Below are 23,426 nucleotides of genomic sequence, written 5' to 3' on the forward strand. Positions count from 1 at the left end.
TGTTGTTACTCCAGAGGGCGGTATAGACCAGTTGTTACTCCAGTAGGGGGGTATAGACCTGTGTTACTCCAGTAGGGGCAGTATAGACCTGTTGTTACTACAGTAGGGGGCAGTATAGACCTGTTGTTACTCCGTAGGGGGCAGTATAGACCTGTTGTTACTCCAGTAGGGGCAGTATAGACCTGTTGTTACTCCAGTAGGGGGGCAGTATAGACCTGTTGTTACTACAGATAGGGGCAGTATAGACCTGTTGTTACTACAGAAATAGGGGGCGTATAGACCTGTTGTTACTCAGTAGGGGCGGTATAGACCTGTTGTTACTCCAGGGGCAGTATAGACCTGTTGTTCTGCAGGGGGGGCAGTATAAGACCTGTTGTTACTCGGTAGGGGCGGTATGGACCTGTTGCTCCGGTAGGGGGCGGTATAGACCTGTTGTTGGTTCAGTGAGGGCAGTATGAGCCTGTTACTACGGTAGAGCAGTATGAGGCCTGTTGTTACTACAGTGAGGGGCAGTATACAGTAGGGGGCAGTATAGACCTGTTGTTACTACAGTAGGGCAAAGTATAGACCTGTTGTTACTCAGTAGGGGAGCGTATAGACCTGTTGTTACTACAGTAGGGGCAGTATACAGACCTGTTGTTACTCCAGTAGGGGCAGTTAGACCTGTTGTTACTCCAGTAGAGGAAGTATAGACCTGTTGTTACTCCAGTAAGGGGGCGTATAGATCTAACTCCGCAGAAAACCACAATCTGCTGACAAACTAAGTGTTCAAGAACCATATGAGCAGGCTAGTCGTTTAACAACACATTTTTTATTTATTTATTTATTTTTATTAAAAATATATATTGGTATGTAACTGTTATGAAAGTTGTCAATGTTGTTGTTTTTTTTTATTTAACGACACTTAAATGTGTACATGACACTGCAACAACATGTCAGTCAGTAATGAAAGCAAAACAAACTGGATTATGTCACGAGAAGGGAAAAGGAACTGATTCTGGGAGCCATCTTGTCTCAGGAGCAACAGGTGGTCGGGGACATTCTTCAAAACAGGTCATCCCAGGAGGCGAAGTCACAGCGTGTCCGTTTTGTTGGGTTGGTAGCATGGTGTCTGGCTGTGTAGTGGAGCCTGTCCGTGCGGTGGTTGGCTGTGCCTGGTATCAGGCGGTATCAGGGCTGGTATCAGGGCGGGATCTATCAGAGCCGGTATCAGGCGGTATCAGGCGGGTATGCGGGTATCAGGTGGTATCAGGCGGGTCAGGGCGGGTATCAGGCGGGTATCAGCGCGGGTATCCGGGTATCAGGGCGGGTATCAGGCGGGTCAGGGCAGGTATCAGGGCTGGTATCAGGGCAGGTATCAGGGCTGGTATCAGAGCAGGTATCAGGGGCTGGTATCAGGAGCAGGTATAAGGCGTATCAGGGCTGGTCAGGGCAGGTATCAGGGCAGGTATCAGGGCGGGTATCAGGGGCGGGTATCGGGCGGGTTCAGGGCGGGTATCGGCGGGTATCAGGCGGGTATCAGGGCAGGTATCAGGGCTGGTATCAGGGCAGGTATCGGGGCTGGTATCAACAGGTATCAGGGCTGGTATCAGGAGCAGGTATCGGGCTGGTCAGGGCTGGTTCAGAGCAGTATCAGGGCTGGTATCGGGCAGATATCAGGGCAGGTATCGGGGCTGGTATCAGGGCGGGTATCAGGGCAGGTATCAGGAGCAGGTATCGGGGCTGGTATCGGGGCAGGTACCAGGGCTGGTACCAGGGCTGGTACCAGGGCAGGTATCAGGGCAGGTATCAGGGCTGGTGTCGGGCAGTCCTCTGCTTGTGGGCAGCGGGAGCTGAAGACTGTATGATAATGTTCAGTAAGGATCTCAGTGAAGATGTTGAGGCGGCGTTAGAGATGTCAAACAGAGACAGAACCCTGGAGAAGGCCAGGACAGATTGACACCAAACACACAAGCCAGGTTGGAGGGAGACATCTTGTTGACGATACTCTGCTGAGAGACCTGGAGGAGGAGGAGGAAGGGAGGAGAAGAGGGAGAGAGAGAGAGAGAAAGAAAGTGTTTACACTTGATCATGACTAAACAGACTGCCTGCCGTTCAACCTAGTCCACATATAAAATGGCAACATCCTAATGATCTGGATAACAACAGAAGACCTGTTATTCCAGGAATGTATTTACTCCTATTGGTTTGACACAGTACATGGTGGAACAGAAGCCTGCTAATCCACAAAAAGCCCTTTAACAGCCTCCCATCAGCCCGGTCTGGTAACCAGTCTCCCATCAGCCCGGTCTGGTAACCAGTCTCCCATCAGCCCGGTCTGGTAACCAGTCTCCCCATCAGCCCGGTCTGGTAACCAGTCTCCCATCAGCCCGGTCTGGTAACAGTCTCCCATCAGCCCGGTCTGGTAACCAGTCTCCCATCAGCCCGGTCTGGTAACCAGTCTCCCATCAGCCCGGTCTGGTAACCAGTCTCCCCATCAGCCGGTCTGGTAACCAGTCTCCCCATCAGCCCGGTCTGGTAACCAGTCTCCCATCAGCCCGGTCTGGTAACCAGTCTCCCATCAGCCCGGTCTGGTAACCAGTCTCCCCATCAGCCCGGTCTGGTAACCAGTCTCCCATCAGCCCGGTCTGGTAACCAGTCTCCCATCAGCCCGGTCTGGTAACCAGTCTCCCCATCAGCCCGGGTCTGGCAACCAGTCTCCCATCAGCTCGGTCTGGTAACCAGTCTCCCATCAGCCCGGTCTGGTAACCAGTCTCCCCCATCAGCCCGGTCTGGTAACCAGTCTCCCATCAGCTCGGTCTGGTAACCAGTCTCCCATCAGCCCGGTCTGGTAACCAGTCTCCCCATCAGCCCGGTCTGGTAACCAGTCTCCCCATCAGCCCGGTCTGGTAACCAGTCTCCCATCAGCCGGTCTGGTAACCAGTCTCCCCGTCAGCCCGGTCTGGTAACCAGTCTCCCCGTCAGCCCGGTCTGGTAACCAGTCTCCCCGTCAGCCCGGTCTGGTAACCAGTCTCCCCGTCAGCCCGGTCTGGTAACCAGTCTCCCCGTCAGCCCGGTCTGGTAACCAGTCTCCCCCGTCAGCCCGGTCTGGTAACCAGTCTCCCCGTCAGCCCGGTCTGGTAACCAGTCTCCCCGTCAGCCGGTCTGGTAACCAGTCTCCCCATCAGCCCGGTCTGGTAACCAGTCTCCCCATCAGCCCGGTCTGGTAACCTCTCCCCCGTCAGCCGGTCGGTAACCAGTCTCCCCGTCAGCCCGGTCTGGTAACCAGTCTCCCCGTCAGCCCGGTCTGGTAACCAGTCTCCCATCAGCCCGGTCTGGTAACCAGTCTCCCCGTCAGCCCGGTCTGGTAACCAGTCTCCCATCAGCCCGGTCTGGTAACCAGTCTCCCCCATCAGCCCGGTCTGGTAACCAGTCTCCCATCAGCCCGGTCACCCAGGAGAGATCTGACTAGATGATACAGTCTAATACAGTCTCCCCATATTAACCTGCGGGTTACAGACAAGCAGCATTATATTAACATCACCATGAGAAGTGAATGTAAAGTCTCTCAGAGAGTGATGCTCAGCATTATTCTGTCTACCGGAGAACTTTATACATAGCCTGGGGAGTCTTTACGATCTGGATCAGAGCAAGCCCCTCATCCCAAAATGGCTCCCCTATTCCCTACGGCTCCTGGTTAAAAGTAGTGCACTATAGGGGCCAGGGTGCTGTTTGGGACACACGTGCAGTCTTCCCTGTCTGAGGCCTTGTGGGTTAGTTCGGGAGAGAAGGGTTTCTACAATTGAAAGCTCAGCGTTTCACACGGACAGAGGGGAAGTGGGTTTGATTTTTCGCAACAGTGGAATATTATTGTAGTGGTCCGTTTTTGTTTTGTCCTAAAACGTCTGCACGGCATTCATTTCGCTGTGCATTTTGATTTACAGCCTCCCCCCAAAAAAAAACAGGCATTTTCAGTAATATTTATTCAGTGGGCTTTGAGATGTTGTATTTTAAGAACATTACATTGTGTTAAGAGACTGTCTTCATATGAAGGACCAAAAGCGAGATGTTTTGGCAGCTGGGTTGTATTGTGGAGACGGGCCAGAACATCAGCCGTGCAGCCCGATAGAAGGATAATGGTGTTCTGTTTAATGACGTGGTTCTGATCACGAAGAGGAAGCAGAGCGGTACTTCAGCACTAGTTGCCGTGCGGTGTTGCCGTGCGGTGTTGTTGCCGTGCGGTGCGTGTGTAGTCCCGTGTGGCTCAGTTGGTAGAGCATGGTGTTTGCAACGCCAGGGTTGTGGGTTCGATTCCCACGGGGGACCAGTACGGAGAAAAATAATAATGATTTAAAAATAAAATAAAAAAAAACTGTATGAAATGTATGCATTCACTACTTACTGTAAGTCGCTCCGGATAAGAGCGTCTGCTCAAAATGACTAAAATGTAAAATGTAAATGTGTGTTGCGGTGTTGTCTGTTGCGGTGTTGTGTGTTGCCGTGGTGTGTTGCCGTGTGGCGTGGTGTGGTTGCCGTGCGGCATGGTGTGTCGCCGTGCGGTGTGTTTCCGTGCAGCGTTGTGTGTTGCGGTGTGTTGCGGTGTGTTGCTGTGCGGTGTTGTGTGTTGCCGTGCGGTGTTGTGTGTTGCCGTGCGGTGTTGTCTGTTGCGGTGTGTTGCCATGCGGCGTGGTGTGTTGCCGTGCGGCGTTGTGTGTTTCCGTGCAGCGTTATGTGTTGCGGTGTGGTGTGTTGCCGTGCGGTGTTGTGTGTTGCCGTGCGGTGTCGGTGTTGCCGTGTGCTGCGTCATGCGGTGTTGTGTGTTGTGCGTCGCCGTGTGGTGTTGTGGTGTGTTGCGGTGTGTTGCCGGCGGTGTTGTGTGTTGCCGGCGGTGTTGTGTGTTGCCGGCGGTGTTGTCTGTTGCGGTGTGTTGCCATGCGGCGCTGGTGTGTTGCCGTGCGGCGTTGTGTGTTTCCGTGCAGCGTTATGTGTTGCGGTGTGTTGCCGTGCGGTGTGGTGTGTTTCCGTACGGTGTGGTGTGTTGCGTTGTGTGTTGCGGTGCGGTGTTGTGTGTTGCCGTGCGGTGTTGTGTGTTGCCGTGCGGTATTGCCGTGTGTTGCGGTGTGTTGCCGTGCGCTGTGGTGTGTTTCCGTGCAGCGTTATGTGTTGCGGTGTGTTGCCGTGCGGTGTGGTGTGTTTCCGTACGGTGTGGTGTGTTGCGTTGTGTGTTGCCGTGCGGCGTTGTGCGTTGTCGTGCGGTGTGGTGTGTTGCCGTGTGTTGCCGTGCGGTGTGGTGTGTTTCCGTACGGTGTGGTGTGTTGCCGTGTGTTGCCGTGCGGTGTGGTGTGTTTCCGTACGGTGTGGTGTGTTGCGTTGTGTGTTGCCGGTGCGGTGTTGTGCGTTGCCGTGCGGTGCTGTTACCATGTTCAGGAAACAGAGCAGGTACTTCAACACCATGTAGTTGTGTTCTGGTAGACTCTCTAGGATGTGTTTACAGGTGGTCACTCGTAGGCTGCTCTCCACTCCTGGAACAACAAGCTGCATGTCACACATTACAATGCATGTTGAGGTTCTCTTTTCAGTTCAGATAGACTGGGTCACCACGGTCGGTTTCATATGTGACCCAATTCACCCCAGACTGCCCTTGACCAGCACAAAAACATCCTGTGGCGTACTGAATTAGCATCGAATAGCCCCCGCGATATGCAACTTTCCCAGGAAGTTAGGAACAAATATACACAGTCAGTTAGGAAAGCTAAGGCTAGCTTTTTCAAACAGAAATGTGCATGCTGTAGCATAAACTCCAAAAGTTTTGGGACCCTGTAAAGTCCATGGAGAATAAGAGCACCTCCTCCCAGCTGCCCACTGCACTGAGGATAGGAAACACTGTTACCACTGATAAATCTACGATAATCGATGATTTCAATAAGAATTTTTCTACGGCTGGCAATGCTTTCCACCTGGCTACCCCAACCCCGGCCAACAGCTCTGCATCTCCCGCAGAAACTTGCCCAAGCCCCCCTTCCCCCCGCTTCTCCTTCACCCAAATCTAGATAGCTGATGTTCTGAAAGAGCTGCAAAACCTGGATCCCTACAAAACAGCCGGGCTAGACAATCTGGACCCTCTCTTTCTAAATGTATCCGCCGATATTGTTGCAATCCCTATTACTAGCCTGTTCAATCTCTTTTTCGTATCATCTGAGATCCCCAAAGATTGGAAAGCTGCAGCGGTCATCCCCCTCTTCAAAGGGGGAGACACTCTAGACCCAAACTGTTATAGACCTATATCCATCCTGCCCTGCCTTTCTAAAATCTTCGAAAGCCAAGAAAATAAACAAATCACCGACCATTTCGAATCACGAGTCTCTCTCAACAGAGAGAGCCGTCGACGACGACAGAGAGAGAGCCGTCGTCGACAACGAGAGAGCCGTCGTCGACAACGAGAGAGCCGTCGTCGACAACGAGAGAGCCGTCGACATGTGACATTTTAAAGAGATGGGTGGAGCTAAGGCTTAAGAGGGCGTGTGAACGATGCTGACGGAGAAACTCTCTAGAAAAAACGAATATTATTGGACCCGTCTCACAACAGTGTGTTCCAACAGTGTGTTCAACAGTGTGTTCCAACAGTGTGTTCCAACAGTGTGTTCCAACAGTGTGTTCCAACAGTGTGTTCCAACAGTGTGTTCCAACAGTGTGTTCCAACAGTGTGTACAACAGTGTGTTCAACAGTGTGTTAAAACAGTGTGTTCAACAGTGTGTTCAACAGTGTGATCCAACAGTGTGTTCCAACAGTGTGTTCCAACAGTGTGTCCAACAGTGTGTTCAACAGTGTGTTGTAACAGTGTGTTACAACAGTGTGTTACAACAGTGTGTTACAACAGTGTGTTACAACAGTGTGTTACAACAGTGTGTTCAACAGTGTGTTCCACAGTGTGTTCCAACAGTGTGTTCCAACAGTGTGTTCCAACAGTGTGTTACAACAGTGTGTTACAACAGTGTGTTCAACAGTGTGTCCAACAGTGTGTCCAACAGTGTGTTCCAACAGTGTGTTCAACAGTGTGTTACAACAGTGTGTTACAACAGTGTGTTACAACAGTGTGTCCAACAGTGTGCCCAACAGTGTGCTCAACAGTGTGTTCCAACAGTGTGTTACAACAGTGTGTTACAACAGTGTGTTCAACAGTGTGTTCAACAGTGTGTTACAACAGTGTGTCACAACAGTGTGTCACAACAGTGTGTCACAACAGTGTGTCACAACAGTGTGTTACAACAGTGTGTTACAACAGTGTGTTACAACAGTGTGTTCAACAGTGTGTTCAACAGTGTGTTCAACAGTGTGTCCAACAGTGTGTTACAACAGTGTGTTACAACAGTGTGTTCAACAGTGTGTTCCAACAGTGTGTTACAACAGTGTGTTACAACAGTGTGTTACAACAGTGTGTTACAACAGTGTGTCACAACAGTGTGTCACAACAGTGGGTCACAACAGTGGGTCACAACAGTGTGTTACAACAGTGTGTTACAACAGTGTGTTCCAACAGTGTGTTCAACAGTGTGTTCAACAGTGTGTTACAACAGTGTGTCACAACAGTGTGTCACAACAGTGTGTTACAACAGTGTGTTCAACAGTGTGTTATAACAGTGTGTTCAACAGTGTGTTACAACAGTGTGTTACAACAGTGTGTTACAACAGTGTGTTACAACAGTGTGTTACAACAGTGTGTTACAACAGTGTGTTACAACAGTGGGTCACAACAGTGTGTTACAACAGTGTGTTACAACAGTGTGTTCAACAGTGTGTTACAACAGTGTGTTCAACAGTGTGTTACAACAGTGTGTCACAACAGTGTGTCACAACAGTGTGTTACAACAGTGTGTTACAACAGTGTGTTACAACAGTGTGTTCAACAGTGTGTTCAACAGTGTGTCCAACAGTGTGTTACAACAGTGTGTTACAACAGTGTGTCACAACAGTGTGTCACAACAGTGTGTCCAACAGTGTGTTACAACAGTGTGTTACAACAGTGTGTTCCAACAGTGTGTTCCAACAGTGTGTTCCAACAGTGTGTTACAACAGTGTGTTACAACAGTGTGTTACAACAGTGTGTCACAACAGTGTGTTACAACAGTGTGTTACAACAGTGTGTTACAACAGTGTGTTCAACAGTGTGTTCAACAGTGTGTTACAACAGTGTGTCACAACAGTGTGTCACAACAGTGTGTCACAACAGTGTGTTACAACAGTGTGTTACAACAGTGTGTTCAACAGTGTGTTCAACAGTGTGTTCAACAGTGTGTCCAACAGTGTGTTACAACAGTGTGTTACAACAGTGTGTTCAACAGTGTGTTCCAACAGTGTGTTACAACAGTGTGTTACAACAGTGTGTTACAACAGTGTGTTACAACAGTGTGTCACAACAGTGTGTCACAACAGTGGGTCACAACAGTGGGTCACAACAGTGTGTTACAACAGTGTGTTACAACAGTGTGTTCCAACAGTGTGTTCAACAGTGTGTTCAACAGTGTGTTACAACAGTGTGTCACAACAGTGTGTTACAACAGTGTGTTACAACAGTGTGTTACAACAGTGTGTTCAACAGTGTGTTATAACAGTGTGTTCAACAGTGTGTTACAACAGTGTGTTACAACAGTGTGTTACAACAGTGTGTTACAACAGTGTGTTACAACAGTGGGTCACAACAGTGTGTTACAACAGTGTGTTACAACAGTGTGTTCAACAGTGTGTTACAACAGTGTGTTCAACAGTGTGTTACAACAGTGTGTCACAACAGTGTGTCACAACAGTGTGTTACAACAGTGTGTTACAACAGTGTGTTACAACAGTGTGTTCAACAGTGTGTTCAACAGTGTGTTACAACAGTGTGTCCAACAGTGTGTTACAACAGTGTGTCACAACAGTGTGTCACAACAGTGTGTCCAACAGTGTGTTACAACAGTGTGTTACAACAGTGTGTTACAACAGTGTGTTCCAACAGTGTGTTCCAACAGTGTGTTCCAACAGTGTGTTACAACAGTGTGTTACAACAGTGTGTTACAACAGTGTGTTACAACAGTGTGTCACAACAGTGTGTTACAACAGTGTGTTACAACAGTGTGTTACAACAGTGTGTTCAACAGTGTGTTACAACAGTGTGTTCAACAGTGTGTTACAACAGTGTGTTCAACAGTGTGTTACAACAGTGTGTTACAACAGTGTGTTACAACAGTGGGTCACAACAGTGTGTCACAACAGTGTGTCACAACAGTGTGTTCAACAGTGTGTTACAACAGTGTGTTCAACAGTGTGTTACAACAGTGTGTCACAACAGTGTGTTACAACAGTGTGTTCCAACAGTGTGTCCCAACAGTGTGTCACAACAGTGTGTTACAACAGTGTGTTACAACAGTGTGTTACAACAGTGTGTTCAACAGTGTGTTCAACAGTGTGTTACAACAGTGTGTTCAACAGTGTGTTACAACAGTGTGTTACAACAGTGTGTTACAACAGTGGGTCACAACAGTGTGTTACAACAGTGTGTTACAACAGTGTGTTACAACAGTGTGTCACAACAGTGTGTTACAACAGTGTGTTACAACAGTGTGTTCCAACAGTGTGTTACAACAGTGTGTTCAACAGTGTGTTCCAACAGTGTGTTCCAACAGTGTGTTACAACAGTGTGTTCAACAGTGTGTTACAACAGTGTGTTCAACAGTGTGTTACAACAGTGTGTTCAACAGTGTGTCACAACAGTGTGTCACAACAGTGTGTCACAACAGTGTGTTACAACAGTGTGTTCAACAGTGTGTTCCAACAGTGTGTTACAACAGTGTGTTACAACAGTGTGTTACAACAGTGTGTCACAACAGTGGGTCACAACAGTGTGTTACAACAGTGGGTCACAACAGTGGGTCACAACAGTGTGTCACAACAGTGTGTTACAACAGTGTGTTACAACAGTGGGTCACAACAGTGTGTCACAACAGTGTGTTACAACAGTGTGTTACAACAGTGGGTCACAACAGTGGGTTACAACAGTGTGTTACAACAGTGTGTTACAACAGTGTGTTACAACAGTGTGTTACAACAGTGTGTTACAACAGTGTGTTACAACAGTGTGTTAGCCTGCAGAGCTAAAAAAGCCTCGGCAGGCACATGTACTTACGGACGATGTCCTGTATCTGGTGGTAGAGGGCGAAGGTGAGCAGGGGTTCAGGAAGCTCTCTGAGGAAGGTCTTCAGGATGACAGCAGGCACATGGATGTCTCCATACTGCTCAAACACCACTGGCTTCCCTGAGGAGGAGAGACAGAGACCTGATAACAGACTAACTGAGCTTCCCCTGAGGAAGAGAGAGACAGAGACCTGATAACAGACTAACTGAGCTTCCCCTGAGGAGGAGAGACAGAGACCTGATAACAGACTAACTGAGCTTCCCTGAGGAGGAGAGAGACAGAGACCTGATAACAGACTAACTGAGCTTCCCCTGAGGAAGAGAGAGACAGAGACCTGATAACAGACTAACTGAGCTTCCCTGAGGAGGAGAGACAGAGACCTGATAACAGACTAACTGAGCTTCCCTGAGGAAGAGAGAGACAGAGACCTGATAACAGACTAACTGAGCTTCCCCTGAGGAAGAGAGAGACAGAGACCTGATAACAGACTAACTGAGCTTCCCTGAGGAAGAGAGAGACAGAGACCTGATAACAGACTAACTGAGCTTCCCTGAGGAAGAGAGACAGAGACCTGATAACAGACTGAGCTCCCCTGAGGAAGAGAGAGACAGAGACCTGATAACAGACTGAGCTTCCCCGAGGAAGAGAGACAGAGAGTTGTACTCTTCTTTCTGCACATAGACCAGCTATACAGAGACCTGATAACCGACTAACTGAGCTTCCCCTGAGGAAGAGAGAGACAGAGACCTGATAACAGACTAACTGAGCTTCCCCTGAGGAAGAGAGACAGAGACCGGATAACAGACTAACTGAGCAGCTAAAAAACCTGGACCACAAATTCATCCTCTGACTGATGGTGACCATCGAACTTCATTATGAATACTGAGCACACAGGAAGTCTATCTGAGTCCAGAGTAAAACGATTCCATGGACAACCCTGACGCAAATGCTACATTCAAAAGTATTGAAATTGAATTATTGATTGTTACAATTGTCATGTTTTCTACAAATCTCTCTCTGTACAGTATCTAGTATGTGGTTGATTGATTCTACATGTTCTCAGACAGTAAGGGGTTTGACTCATGGAAACTCAGCCTGCTGCAGTCTGGGGGGGGGGGATTATGGATGTTATAGAGGCTCCATCTCACCCTGGTTGTAGAGCTAATAGAGGTTATAAAGGTTATTATGGATGTTATAGAGGTTCCATCTCCCTCTGGTTAAAGAGCTAATAGAGGTTATAAAGGTTATTATGGGTGTTATAGAGCTCCCATCTCACCCTGGTTGTAGAGCTAATAGGAGGTTATAAAGGTTATTATGAATGTTATAGAGGTTCCATCTCCCTCTGGTTAAAGAGCTAATAGAGGTTATAAAGGTTATTATGGATGTTATAAAGGTTATTATGGATGTTATAGTGGTTCCATCTCACCCTGGTTGTAGAGCTTCTGGACGTCCTTGATGAGCTGAACACGAGCGGACCTCCTGAACATACCTTCTGTCTGGAGGCCTGAGGAGAGGTGGGAGGGAGTGAAAGGCTTCAACAGCTATTACTGTAGAGGTCCTGTACCTGATCCAAGGTCCTACCAGACAGCTCCTACCTCAACTATTACTGTAGAGGTCCTGTACCTGATCCAAGGTCCTACCAGACAGCTCCTACCTCAACTATTACTGTAGAGGTCCTGTACCTGATCCAAGGTCCTACCAGACAGCTCCTACCTCAACTATTACTGTAGAGGTCCTGTACCTGATCCAAGGTCCTACCAGACAGCTCCTACCTCAACTATTACTGTAGAGGTCCTGTACCTGATCCAAGGTCCTACCAGACAGCTCCTACCTCAACTATTACTGTAGAGGTCCTGTACCTGATCCAAGGTCCTACCAGACAGCTCCTACCTCAACTATTACTGTAGAGGTCCTGTACCTGATCCAAGGTCCTACCAGACAGCTCCTACCTCAACTATTACTGTAGAGGACCTGTACCTGATCCAAGGTCCTACCAGACAGCTCCTACCTCAACTATTACTGTAGAGGACCTGTACCTGATCCAAGGTCCTACCAGACAGCTCCTACCTCAACTATTACTGTAGAGGACCTGTACCTGATCCAAGGTCCTACCAGACAGCTCCTACCTCAACTATTACTGTAGAGGTCCTGTACCTGATCCAAGGTCCTACCAGACAGCTCCTACCTCAACTATTACTGTAGAGGACCTGTACCTGATCCAAGGTCCTACCAGACAGCTCCTACCTCAACTATTACTGTAGAGGACCTGTACCTGATCCAAGGTCCTACCAGACAGCTCCTACCTCAACTATTACTGTAGAGGTCCTGTACCTGATCCAAGGTCCTACCTCAACTATTACTGTAGAGGTCCTGTACCTGATCCAAGGTCCTACCAGACAGGTCCTACCAGACAGCTCCTAGCTTCTTACCTTTGTCTTTGAGATAAGACACAGTCTGGGACATCACAGGAGGGATCATAACACCCTGGTTCTTCTCACCAATACTGGAAACAGAACACGTCTAGTTCAGTCGGCTTGCAGTGTTGGTACATCATATTAGTTGGCATCACCATGGTGGAAATATGGAGCGGCTGGGGGGGGGTTGGGGACGATTAAAGGGGACTCGGCTAAATACTCACTATTGCAGGCTGACTCCAAACTGCTGAGTGGGCAGGGGAGGTCTGGGGGAGGAGTCTTAGATGAGGGGTGCGGACCTCCCCTTCTGGGCCGCCTGCAGCCTCTCGTCATGCCTGTAGTAAATACATGGTCATATAAAGTTGAAGTCGGAAGTTTACATCCACTTAGGTTGGAGTCATTAAAACTTGTTTTTTCAACCACTCCACAAATGACTTGTCAACAAACTATAGTTTTGGCAAGTCGGTTAGGACATCTACTTTCTGCATGACACAAGTCATCTTTCCAACAATTGTTTACAGACAGATTATTTCACTTATAATTCACTGTATCATAATTCCAGTGGGGCAGAAGTTTACATACACTAAGTTGACTGTGCCTTTAAACAGCTCGGAAAATTCCAGAAAATGATGTCATGGCTTTAGAAGCTTCTGATAGGCTAATTGACATAATTTGAGTCAATTGGAGGTGTACCTGTGGATGTATTTCAAGGTCAACCTTCAAACGCAGTGCCTCTTTGCTTGACATCATGGGAAAATCAAAAGAAATCAGCCAAGATCTCAGGAAGAAAAAGATTTGACCTCCACAAGTCTGGTTCATCCTTGGGAGCAATTTCCAAACGCCTGAAGGTACCATGTTCATCTGTACAAACAGTAGTACGCAAGTATAAACACCATGGGACCACGCAGCCGTCATACCGCTCAGGAAGGAGACGCGTTCTGTCTCCTAGAGATGAATGTACTTTGGTGGGAAAAGTGCAAATCAATCCCAGAACAACAGCAAAGGACCTTGTGAAGATGCTGGAGGAAACAGGTACAAAAGTATCTATATCCACAGTAAAACGAGTCCTATATCGACATTACCTGAAAGGCCGCTCAGCAAGAAAGAAGCCACTGCTCCAAAACCACCATAAAAAAGCCAGACTACGGTTTGCAACTGCACATAGGGACAAAGATCATACTTTTTGGAGAAATGTCCTCTGGTCTGATGAAACAAAAATAGAACTGTTTAGCCATAATGACCATCGTTATGTTTGGAGGAAAAAGGGGGAGGCTTGCAAGCCAAAGAACACCATCCCAACCGTGAAGCACGGGGGTGGCAGCATCATGTTGTGGGGGTGCTTTGCTGCAGGAGGGACTGGTGCACTTCACAAAATAGATGGCATCATGAGGAAGGAAAAGTATGTGGATATATTGAAGCAACATCTCAAGACATCAGTCAGGAAGTTAAAGCTTGGTCGCAAATGCGTCTTCCAAATGGACAATAACCGCAAGCATACTTCCAAAGTTATGGCAAAATGGCTTACGGACAACAAAGTCAAGGTATTGGAGTGGCCATCACAAAGCCCTGACCTCAAACCTGTGGAAAATTTGTGGGCAGAACTGAAAAAGCATGTGCGAGCAAGGAGGCCTACAAACCTGACTCAGTTACGCCAGCTCTGTCAAGAGGAATGGGCCAAAATTCACCCAACGTTTTGTGGGAAGCCTGTGGAAGGCTACCCAAAACATTTGACCCAAGTTAAACAATTTAAAGGCAATGCTACCAAATATTAATTGAGTGTATGTAAACGTCTGACCCACTGGGAATGTGATGAAAGAAATAAAAGCTGAAATAAATCATTCTCTCTACTATTATTCTGACGTTTCACATTCTTAAAATAAAGTGGTGATCCTAACTGACCTAAGACAGGGAATTTTTACTAGGATTAAATGTCAGGAATTGTGAAAAACTGAGTTTAAATGTATTTGGCTAAGGTGTATGTAAACTTCCGACTTCAACTGTATGTTACATGAATACAGTACAGTACCTCCGTGGCTGGTTGGATACATGAATACAGTACAGTACCTACAGGGTTAAGGTCAGGGGTTAAGGTCAGGTAGTTAAGGTTAAGGCCAGGTAGTTAGGGTTAAGGCCAGGTAGTTAGGGAGGTCAGGTAGTTAGTTAGGGTTAAGGCCAGGTAGTTAGTTAGGGTTAAGGCCAGGTAGTTAGGGTGAAGGTCAGGGAGTTAGGGTGAAGGTCAGGTAGTTAGGGAGAAGGTCAGGTAGTTAGGGTGAAGGTCAGGTAGTTAGGGTGAAGGTCAGGTAGTTAGGGTGAAGGTCAGGTAGTTAGGGAGAAGGTCAGGTAGTTAGGGTGAAGGTCAGGTAGTTAGGGTGAAGTCAGGTAGTTAGGGTGAAGGTCAGGTAGTTAGGGAGAAGGTCAGGTAGTTAGGGTTAAGGTCAGGGAGTTCGGGTGAAGGTCAGGGAGTTTGGGTGAAGGTCAGGGAGTTAGGGTGAAGGTCAGGTAGTTAGGGTTAAGGTCAGGTAGTTAGGGTTAAGGTCAGGTAGTTAGGGTTAAGGTCAGGTAGTTAGGGTTAAGGTCAGGGGTCAGGGGTTAAGGTCAGGGGTCAGGGGTTAAGGTAGTGGTATAGAGGTGTAACCTACCTGAGGACATCAGGTGGGATGATGAGCTGATCCCAGCTCAGGTGATCTCTGAGCTCAGCCAGGTAGTTAGGGTTAAGGTCAGGTAGTTAGGGTTAAGGTCATGGGTCAGGGTTAAGGTCAGGTAGTTAGGGTTAAGGCCAGGTAGTTAGGGTTAAGGTCAGGTAGTTAGGGATAAGGTCAGGGGTCAGGGGTAAGGTCAGGTAGTTAGGGTGAAGGTCAGGTAGTTAGGGTTAAGGTCAGGGGTCAGGGTTAAGGTCAGGTAGTTAGGGTTAAGGCCAGGTAGTTAGGGTTAAGGTCAGGTAGTTAGGGTTAAGGTCAGGGGTCAGGGGTAAGGTCAGGTAGTTAGGGTTAAGGTCAGGTAGTTAGGGTTAAGGTCAGGGGTCAGGGTTAAGGTCAGGGTTAAGGTCAGGTAGTTAGGGTTAAGGCCAGGTAGTTAGGGCTAAGGTCAGGGGTAAGGTCAGGTAGTTAGGGTGAAGGTCAGGTAGTTAGGGTGAAGGTCAGGTAGTTAGGGTGAAGGTCAGGTAGTTAGGGTGAAGATCAGGTAGTTAGGGTGAAGGTCAGGTAGTTAGGGTGAAGGTCAGGTAGTTAGGGTTAAAGTCAGGTAGTTAGGGTTAAGGTCAGGGGTTAAGGTAGTGGTATAGAGGTGTAACCTACCTGAGGACATCAGGTGGGATGATGAGCTGATCCCAGCTCAGGTGATCTCTGAGCTCAGCCAGGTAGTTCACATAGGTCAGCTTCTTACCAAACTTGTGACTAAAAAAAACAGGAAGAACAGAATGTTGGAAAGGTCAGTCAATATGACAAACGTCTTTCATAGCCATGAATACTGTTGTGGAGACGAGACTTAGAGATGTACAGTACAGGCCTGAACGGCAACTTTACTGTAGAATGATGACTGGGCACCATACCTGATGAGTGGTGGGAATATACTGTATTCTAGAGCTTTACTGTAGAATGATGACTGGGCACCATACCTGATGAGTGGTGGGAATATACTGTATTCTAGATCTTTACTGTAGAATGATGACTGGGCACCATACCTGATGAGTGGTGGGAATATACTGTATTCTAGATCTTTACTGTAGAATGATGACTGGGCACCATACCTGATGAGTGGTTGGAATATACTGTATTCTAGAGCTTTACTGTAGAATGATGACTGGGCACCATACCTGATGAGTGGTTGGAATATACTGTATTCTAGAGCTTTACTGTAGAATGATGACTGGTCACCATACCTGATGAGTGGTGGGAATATACTGTATTCTAGAGCTTTACTGTAGAATGATGACTGGGCACCATACCTGATGAGTGGTTGGAATATACTGTATTCTAGAGCTTTACTGTAGAATGATGACTGGGCACCATACCTGATGAGTGGTGGGAATATACTGTATTCTAGAGCTTTACTGTAGAATGATGACTGGGCACCATACCTGATGAGTGGTGGGAATATACTGTATTCTAGAGCTTTACTGTAGAATGATGACTGGGCACCATACCTGATGAGTGGTGGGAATATACTGTATTCTAGAGCTTTACTGTAGAATGATGACTGGGCACCATACCTGATGAGTGGTTGGAATATACTGTATTCTAGAGCTTTACTGTAGAATGATGACTGGGCACCATACCTGATGAGTGGTGGGAATATACTGTATTCTAGATCTTTACTGTAGAATGATGACTGGGCACCATACCTGATGAGTGGTGGGAATATACTGTATTCTAGATCTTTACTGTAGAATGATGACTGGGCACCATACCTGATGAGTGGTGGGAATATACTGTATTCTAGAGCTTTACTGTAGAATGATGACTGGGCACCATACCTGATGAGTGGTGGGAATATACTGTATTCTAGATCTTTACTGTAGAATGATGACTGGGCACCATACCTGATGAGTGGTGGGAATATACTGTATTCTAGAGCTTTACTGTAGAATGATGACTGGTCACCATACCTGATGAGTGGTGGGAATATACAGTATTCTAGAGCTTTACTGTAGAATGATGACTGGGCACCATACCTGATGAGTGGTTGGAATATATTCCAGATGATTCTGATAAAGTTAGTAGGATGGACGACATAGAGGGCTTTCAGGTTCTTCTTGTACCTGTCAGGAAATACATTGGACACACACACACACACACACACACACACACACACACACACACACACACACACACACACACACACACACACACACACACACACACACACACACACACACACACACACACACACACAGTAAACATAATTCTGGAAAAACTGGCTCATATCGAGTTATATTTTGTTTGAGAGGGCTTGAAAAGTCGTAGGTTAGAGAGATCAGGGTGACTTACTTCCTGTCAAATTCTCTGTATGCGTTTCGTAGCCAGTGTAGTGAGGGCTTGTTGTTGCTGCGGAGACCATGGTGGAAGTACACTACCGTATAATCACTCTCTACGTACTGGTCCAGAGTGTACATCAGATACCTACAGCCAGGGAGAGGAGAGAGTAGAGCAGAACACTCAGGTAACTGCCCAAAATAAAACGGAAACTCTTGGCTCAGTTGGTAGAGCATGGTGTGTGCAACGCCAGGGTTGTGGGTTCGATTCCCACGGGGGGCCAGTACAAAAAAATGCATGAAATGAAATGAAATGTATGCATTCACTACTGTAAGTCGCTCTGGATAAGAGCGTCTGCTAAATGACTAAAATGTAAATGTAAAATGTAAATGAAGGATACAAAGTATATTGAAAGCATGTGCTTCCACACAGGTGTGATTCATGAGTTCATTAAGCAATTAACATCCCATCATGCTTAGGGTCATGTATGTTATTTTGGGTACCGTGGGTAAGGCCCCATAGGATGCCAATGCCCCCCCTCCCATCCACAAGACAGGAAGGTTCACCGAATGGTTTGATGAGCATGAAAACCCATGTAAACCATATTCCATGGCCGTCTCAGTCACCAGATCTCAACTGAACACTTATGGGAGATTCTGGAGCGGCGCCAAAATGATTCAATTGAAATTGTGTCACTGACCTTAAACACAATATGTTTTTAGAATAATTTGACAAATTAATAAAAAATGCAAAGCTGAAATGTACATAGCCCCGTATGTTAGGTATGAGCTCTGTGTCACCTTCGCTCTCCTCCATGTTTGTTTGTGTTGCAAATTTCCTTCCACACGGCACGTCCAATGGAACGGAAAAATATTGTCGTAAAGAGTGTGATTTGCGACACAACGAAATAAAAATGACAGAGCAGAATATGAAACGATCGACGTTTTTACCAATCGTCACGCGATATAAATATCGTCATATCGCCCAGCCCTACGAGGAATAGGTCAGTTTATCTAATGAGCAACAGAAAAAACATATGTGCCAATCGGGAGAATTACCCAGAAAGACTCACTGCTGTAAATCGCTACCAAAAGGTGATTCTAACATGAATTGACTCAGGGGTGTGAGATACTGATGTAAACTAGATAATTCTGTAATTAATTTTCAAACAATTTGCTAAAATGTCTAAAAACATGTTTTCACTTCGTCATTACAGGGTATTTGTGTGTAGAATGAATCCATTTTGAATTCAAGCTGTAACACAATACAATGTGGAATAAGTCCAGGGGTATGAATACTTTCTGAAGGCCCTGTAGATATGGACTACAAACAGCAGAACAGACCATAGAGGACGTTCTACAGGGGAGATATGGACTACATATAGCAGAACAGACCATAGAGGACATTCTACAGGGGAGATATGGACTACATATAGCAGAACAGACCATAGAGGACATTCTACAGAGATATGGACTACATATAGCAGAACAGACCATATAGGACATTCTACAGAGATATGGACTACATATAGCAGAACAGACCATAGAGGACATTCTACAGGGGAGATATGGACTACATATAGCAGAACAGACCATAGAGGACATTCTACAGAGATATGGACTACATATAGCAGAACAGACCATAGAGGACGTTCTACAGGGGAGATATGGACTACATATAGCAGAACAGACCATAGAGGACATTCTACAGAGATATGGACTACATATAGCAGAACAGACCATAGAGGACATTCTACAGAGATATGGACTACATATAGCAGAACAGACCATAGAGGACATTCTACAGAGATATGGACTACATATAGCAGAACAGACCATAGAGGACATTCTACAGGGGAGATATGGACTACATATAGCAGAACAGACCATAGAGGACATTCTACAGGGGAGATATGGACTAGATATAGCAGAACAGACCATAGAGGACATTCTACAGAGATATGGACTAGATATAGCAGAACAGACCATAGAGGACGTTCTACAGAGATATGGACTACATATAGCAGAACAGACCATAGAGGACATTCTACAGGGGGAGATATGGACTACATATAGCAGAACAGACCATAGAGGACATTCTACAGGGGAGATATGGACTACATATAGCAGAACAGACCATAGAGGACGTTATACAGGGGAGATATGGACTACATATAGCAGAACAGACCATAGAGGACATTCTACAGAGATATGGACTACATATAGCAGAACAGACCATAGAGGACATTCTACAGAGATATGGACTACATATAGCAGAACAGACCATAGAGGACGTTCTACAGAGATATGGACTACATATAGCAGAACAGACCATAGAGGACATTCTACAGAGATATGGACTACATATAGCAGAACAGACCATAGAGGACGTTCTACAGAGATATGGACTACATATAGCAGAACAGACCATAGAGGACGTTCTACAGAGATATGGACTACATATAGCAGAACAGACCATAGAGGACGTTCTACAGAGATATGGACTACATATAGCAGAACAGACCATAGAGGACATTCTACAGAGATATGGACTACATATAGCAGAACAGACCATAGAGGACATTCTACAGAGATATGGACTACATATAGCAGAACAGACCATAGAGGACGTTCTACAGAGATATGGACTACATATAGCAGAACAGACCATAGAGGACATTCTACAGGGGAGATATGGACTACATTTAGCAGAACAGACCATAGAGGACATTCTACAGGGGAGATATGCTCTACATATAGCAGAACAGACCATAGAGGACATTCTACAGAGATATGGACTACATATAGCAGAACAGACCATAGAGGACATTCTACAGGGGAGATATGGACTACATATAGCAGAACAGACCATAGAGGACGTTCTACAGAGATATGGACTACATATAGCAGAACAGACCATAGAGGACATTCTACAGAGATATGGACTACATATAGCAGAACAGACCATAGAGGATGTTCTACAGAGATATGGACTACATATAGCAGAACAGACCATAGAGGACATTCTACAGAGATATGGACTACATATAGCAGAACAGACCATAGAGGACGTTCTAAAGAGATATGGACTACATATAGCAGAACAGATCATAGAGGATGTTCTACAGAGATATGGACTAGATATAGCAGAACAGACCATAGAGGACGTTCTACAGGGGAGATATGGACTACATATAGCAGAACAGACCATAGAGGACATTCTACAGAGATATGGACTACATATAGCAGAACAGACCATAGAGGACATTCTACAGAGATATGGACTAGATATAGCAGAACAGACCATAGAGGACGTTCTACAGGGGAGATATGGACTACATATAGCAGAACAGACCATAGAGGACATTCTACAGGGGAGATATGGACTACATATAGCAGAACAGACCATAGAGGACATTCTACAGAGATATGGACTACATATAGCAGAACAGACCATAGAGGACATTCTACAGAGATATGGACTACATATAGCAGAACAGACCATAGAGGACATTCTACAGGGGAGATATGGACTACATATAGCAGAACAGACCATAGAGGACATTCTACAGAGATATGGACTACATATAGCAGAACAGACCATAGAGGACGTTCTACAGAGATATGGACTACATATAGCAGAACAGACCATAGAGGACATTCTACAGGGGGAGATATGGACTACATATAGCAGAACAGACCATAGAGGACGTTCTACAGGGGAGATATGGACTACATAAAGCAGAACAGACCATAGAGGACGTTCTACAGGGGAGATATGGACTACATATAGCAGAACAGACCATAGAGGACATTCTACAGAGATATGGACTACATATAGCAGAACAGACCATAGAGGACATTCTACAGAGATATGGACTACATATAGCAGAACAGACCATAGAGGACATTCTACAGAGATATGGACTACATATAGCAGAACAGACCATAGAGGACGTTCTACAGAGATATGGACTACATATAGCAGAACAGACCATAGAGGACATTCTACAGAGATATGGACTACATATAGCAGAACAGACCATAGAGGACATTCTACAGGGGAGATATGGACTACATATAGCAGAACAGACCATAGAGGACATTCTACAGAGATATGGACTACATATAGGAGAACAGACCATAGAGGACATTCTACAGAGATATGGACTACATATAGCAGAACAGACCATAGAGGACATTCTACAGAGATATGGACTACATATAGCAGAACAGACCATAGAGGACATTCTACAGAGATATGGACTACATATAGCAGAACAGACCATAGAGGACGTTCTACAGGGGAGATATGAACTACATATAGCAGAACAGACCATAGAGGACGTTCTACAGGGGAGATATGGACTACATATAGCAGAACAGACCATAGAGGACGTTCTACAGAGATATGGACTACATATAGCAGAACAGACCATAGAGGACATTCTACAGGGGAGATATGGACTACATATAGCAGAACAGACCATAGAGGACATTCTACAGGGGAGATATGGACTACATATAGCAGAACAGACCATAGAGGACGTTCTACAGAGATATGGACTACATATAGCAGAACAGACCATAGAGGACGTTCTACAGGGGAGATATGGACTACATATAGCAGAACAGACCATAGAGGACATTCTACAGAGATATGGACTACATATAGCAGAACAGACCATAGAGGACATTCTGCAGAGATATGGACTACATATAGCAGAACAGACCATAGAGGACATTCTACAGAGATATGGACTACATATAGCAGAACAGACCATAGAGGACATTCTACAGGGGAGATATGGACTACATATAGCAGAACAGACCATAGAGGACATTCTACAGGGGAGATATGGACTACATATAGCAGAACAGACCATAGAGGACGTTCTACAGAGATATTGACTACATATAGCAGAACAGACCATAGAGGACATTCTACAGAGATATGGACTACATATAGCAGAACAGACCATAGAGGACGTTCTACAGAGATATGGACTACATATAGCAGAACAGACCATAGAGGACATTCTACAGAAATATGGACTACATATAGCAGAACAGACCATAGAGGACATTCTACAGGGGAGATATGGACTACATTTAGCAGAACAGACCATAGAGGACATTCTACAGGGGAGATATGGACTACATATAGCAGAACAGACCATAGAGGACGTTCTACAGGGGAGATATGGACTACATATAGCAGAACAGACCATAGAGGACATTCTACAGAGATATGGACTACATATAGCAGAACAGACCATAGAGGACATTCTACAGAGTTATGGACTACATATAGCAGAACAGACCATAGAGGACATTCTACAGAGATATGGACTACATATAGCAGAACAGACCATAGAGGACATTCTACAGAGATATGGACTACATATAGCAGAACAGACCATAGAGGACGTTCTACAGAGATATGGACTACATATAGCAGAACAGACCATAGAGGACATTCTACAGAGATATGGACTACATATAGCAGAACAGACCATAGAGGACATTCTACAGGGGAGATATGGACTACATATAGCAGAACAGACCATAGAGGACATTCTACAGAGATATGGACTACATATAGCAGAACAGACCATAGAGGACGTTCTACAGGGGAGATATGGACTACATATAGCAGAACAGACCATAGAGGACATTCTACAGGGGAGATATGGACTACATATAGCAGAACAGACCATAGAGGACATTCTACAGAGATATGGACTACATATAGCAGAACAGACCATAGAGGACATTCTACAGGGGAGATATGGACTACATATAGCAGAACAGACCATAGAGGACATTCTACAGGGGAGATATGGACTACATATAGCAGAACAGACCATAGAGGACATTCTACAGGGGAGATAT

At 46.0% G+C, this 23,426-nt stretch overlaps 1 protein-coding gene across 1 annotated transcript in view; it reads right to left on the minus strand.

The window, feature by feature from the left end:
• Positions 1-1,621: 1,621 nt before the first annotated feature.
• The window catches only part of LOC106595231 (rho GTPase-activating protein 8), a 60,773-nt gene continuing 38,968 nt past the window's right edge, over positions 1,622-23,426 (minus strand). The window contains 10 exon segments of the mRNA XM_045712057.1: positions 1,622-1,882; positions 1,884-2,000; positions 5,398-5,501; positions 10,140-10,268; positions 11,575-11,652; positions 12,578-12,651; positions 12,787-12,897; positions 15,856-15,954; positions 17,232-17,318; positions 17,548-17,679. Of these exon segments, the coding sequence (XP_045568013.1) occupies positions 1,622-1,882; positions 1,884-2,000; positions 5,398-5,501; positions 10,140-10,268; positions 11,575-11,652; positions 12,578-12,651; positions 12,787-12,897; positions 15,856-15,954; positions 17,232-17,318; positions 17,548-17,679 (1,192 nt within the window).

The sequence above is a fragment of the Salmo salar genome, unplaced genomic scaffold, assembly GCF_905237065.1.
Source record: "Salmo salar unplaced genomic scaffold, Ssal_v3.1, whole genome shotgun sequence".
NCBI lineage: Eukaryota > Metazoa > Chordata > Actinopteri > Salmoniformes > Salmonidae > Salmo > Salmo salar.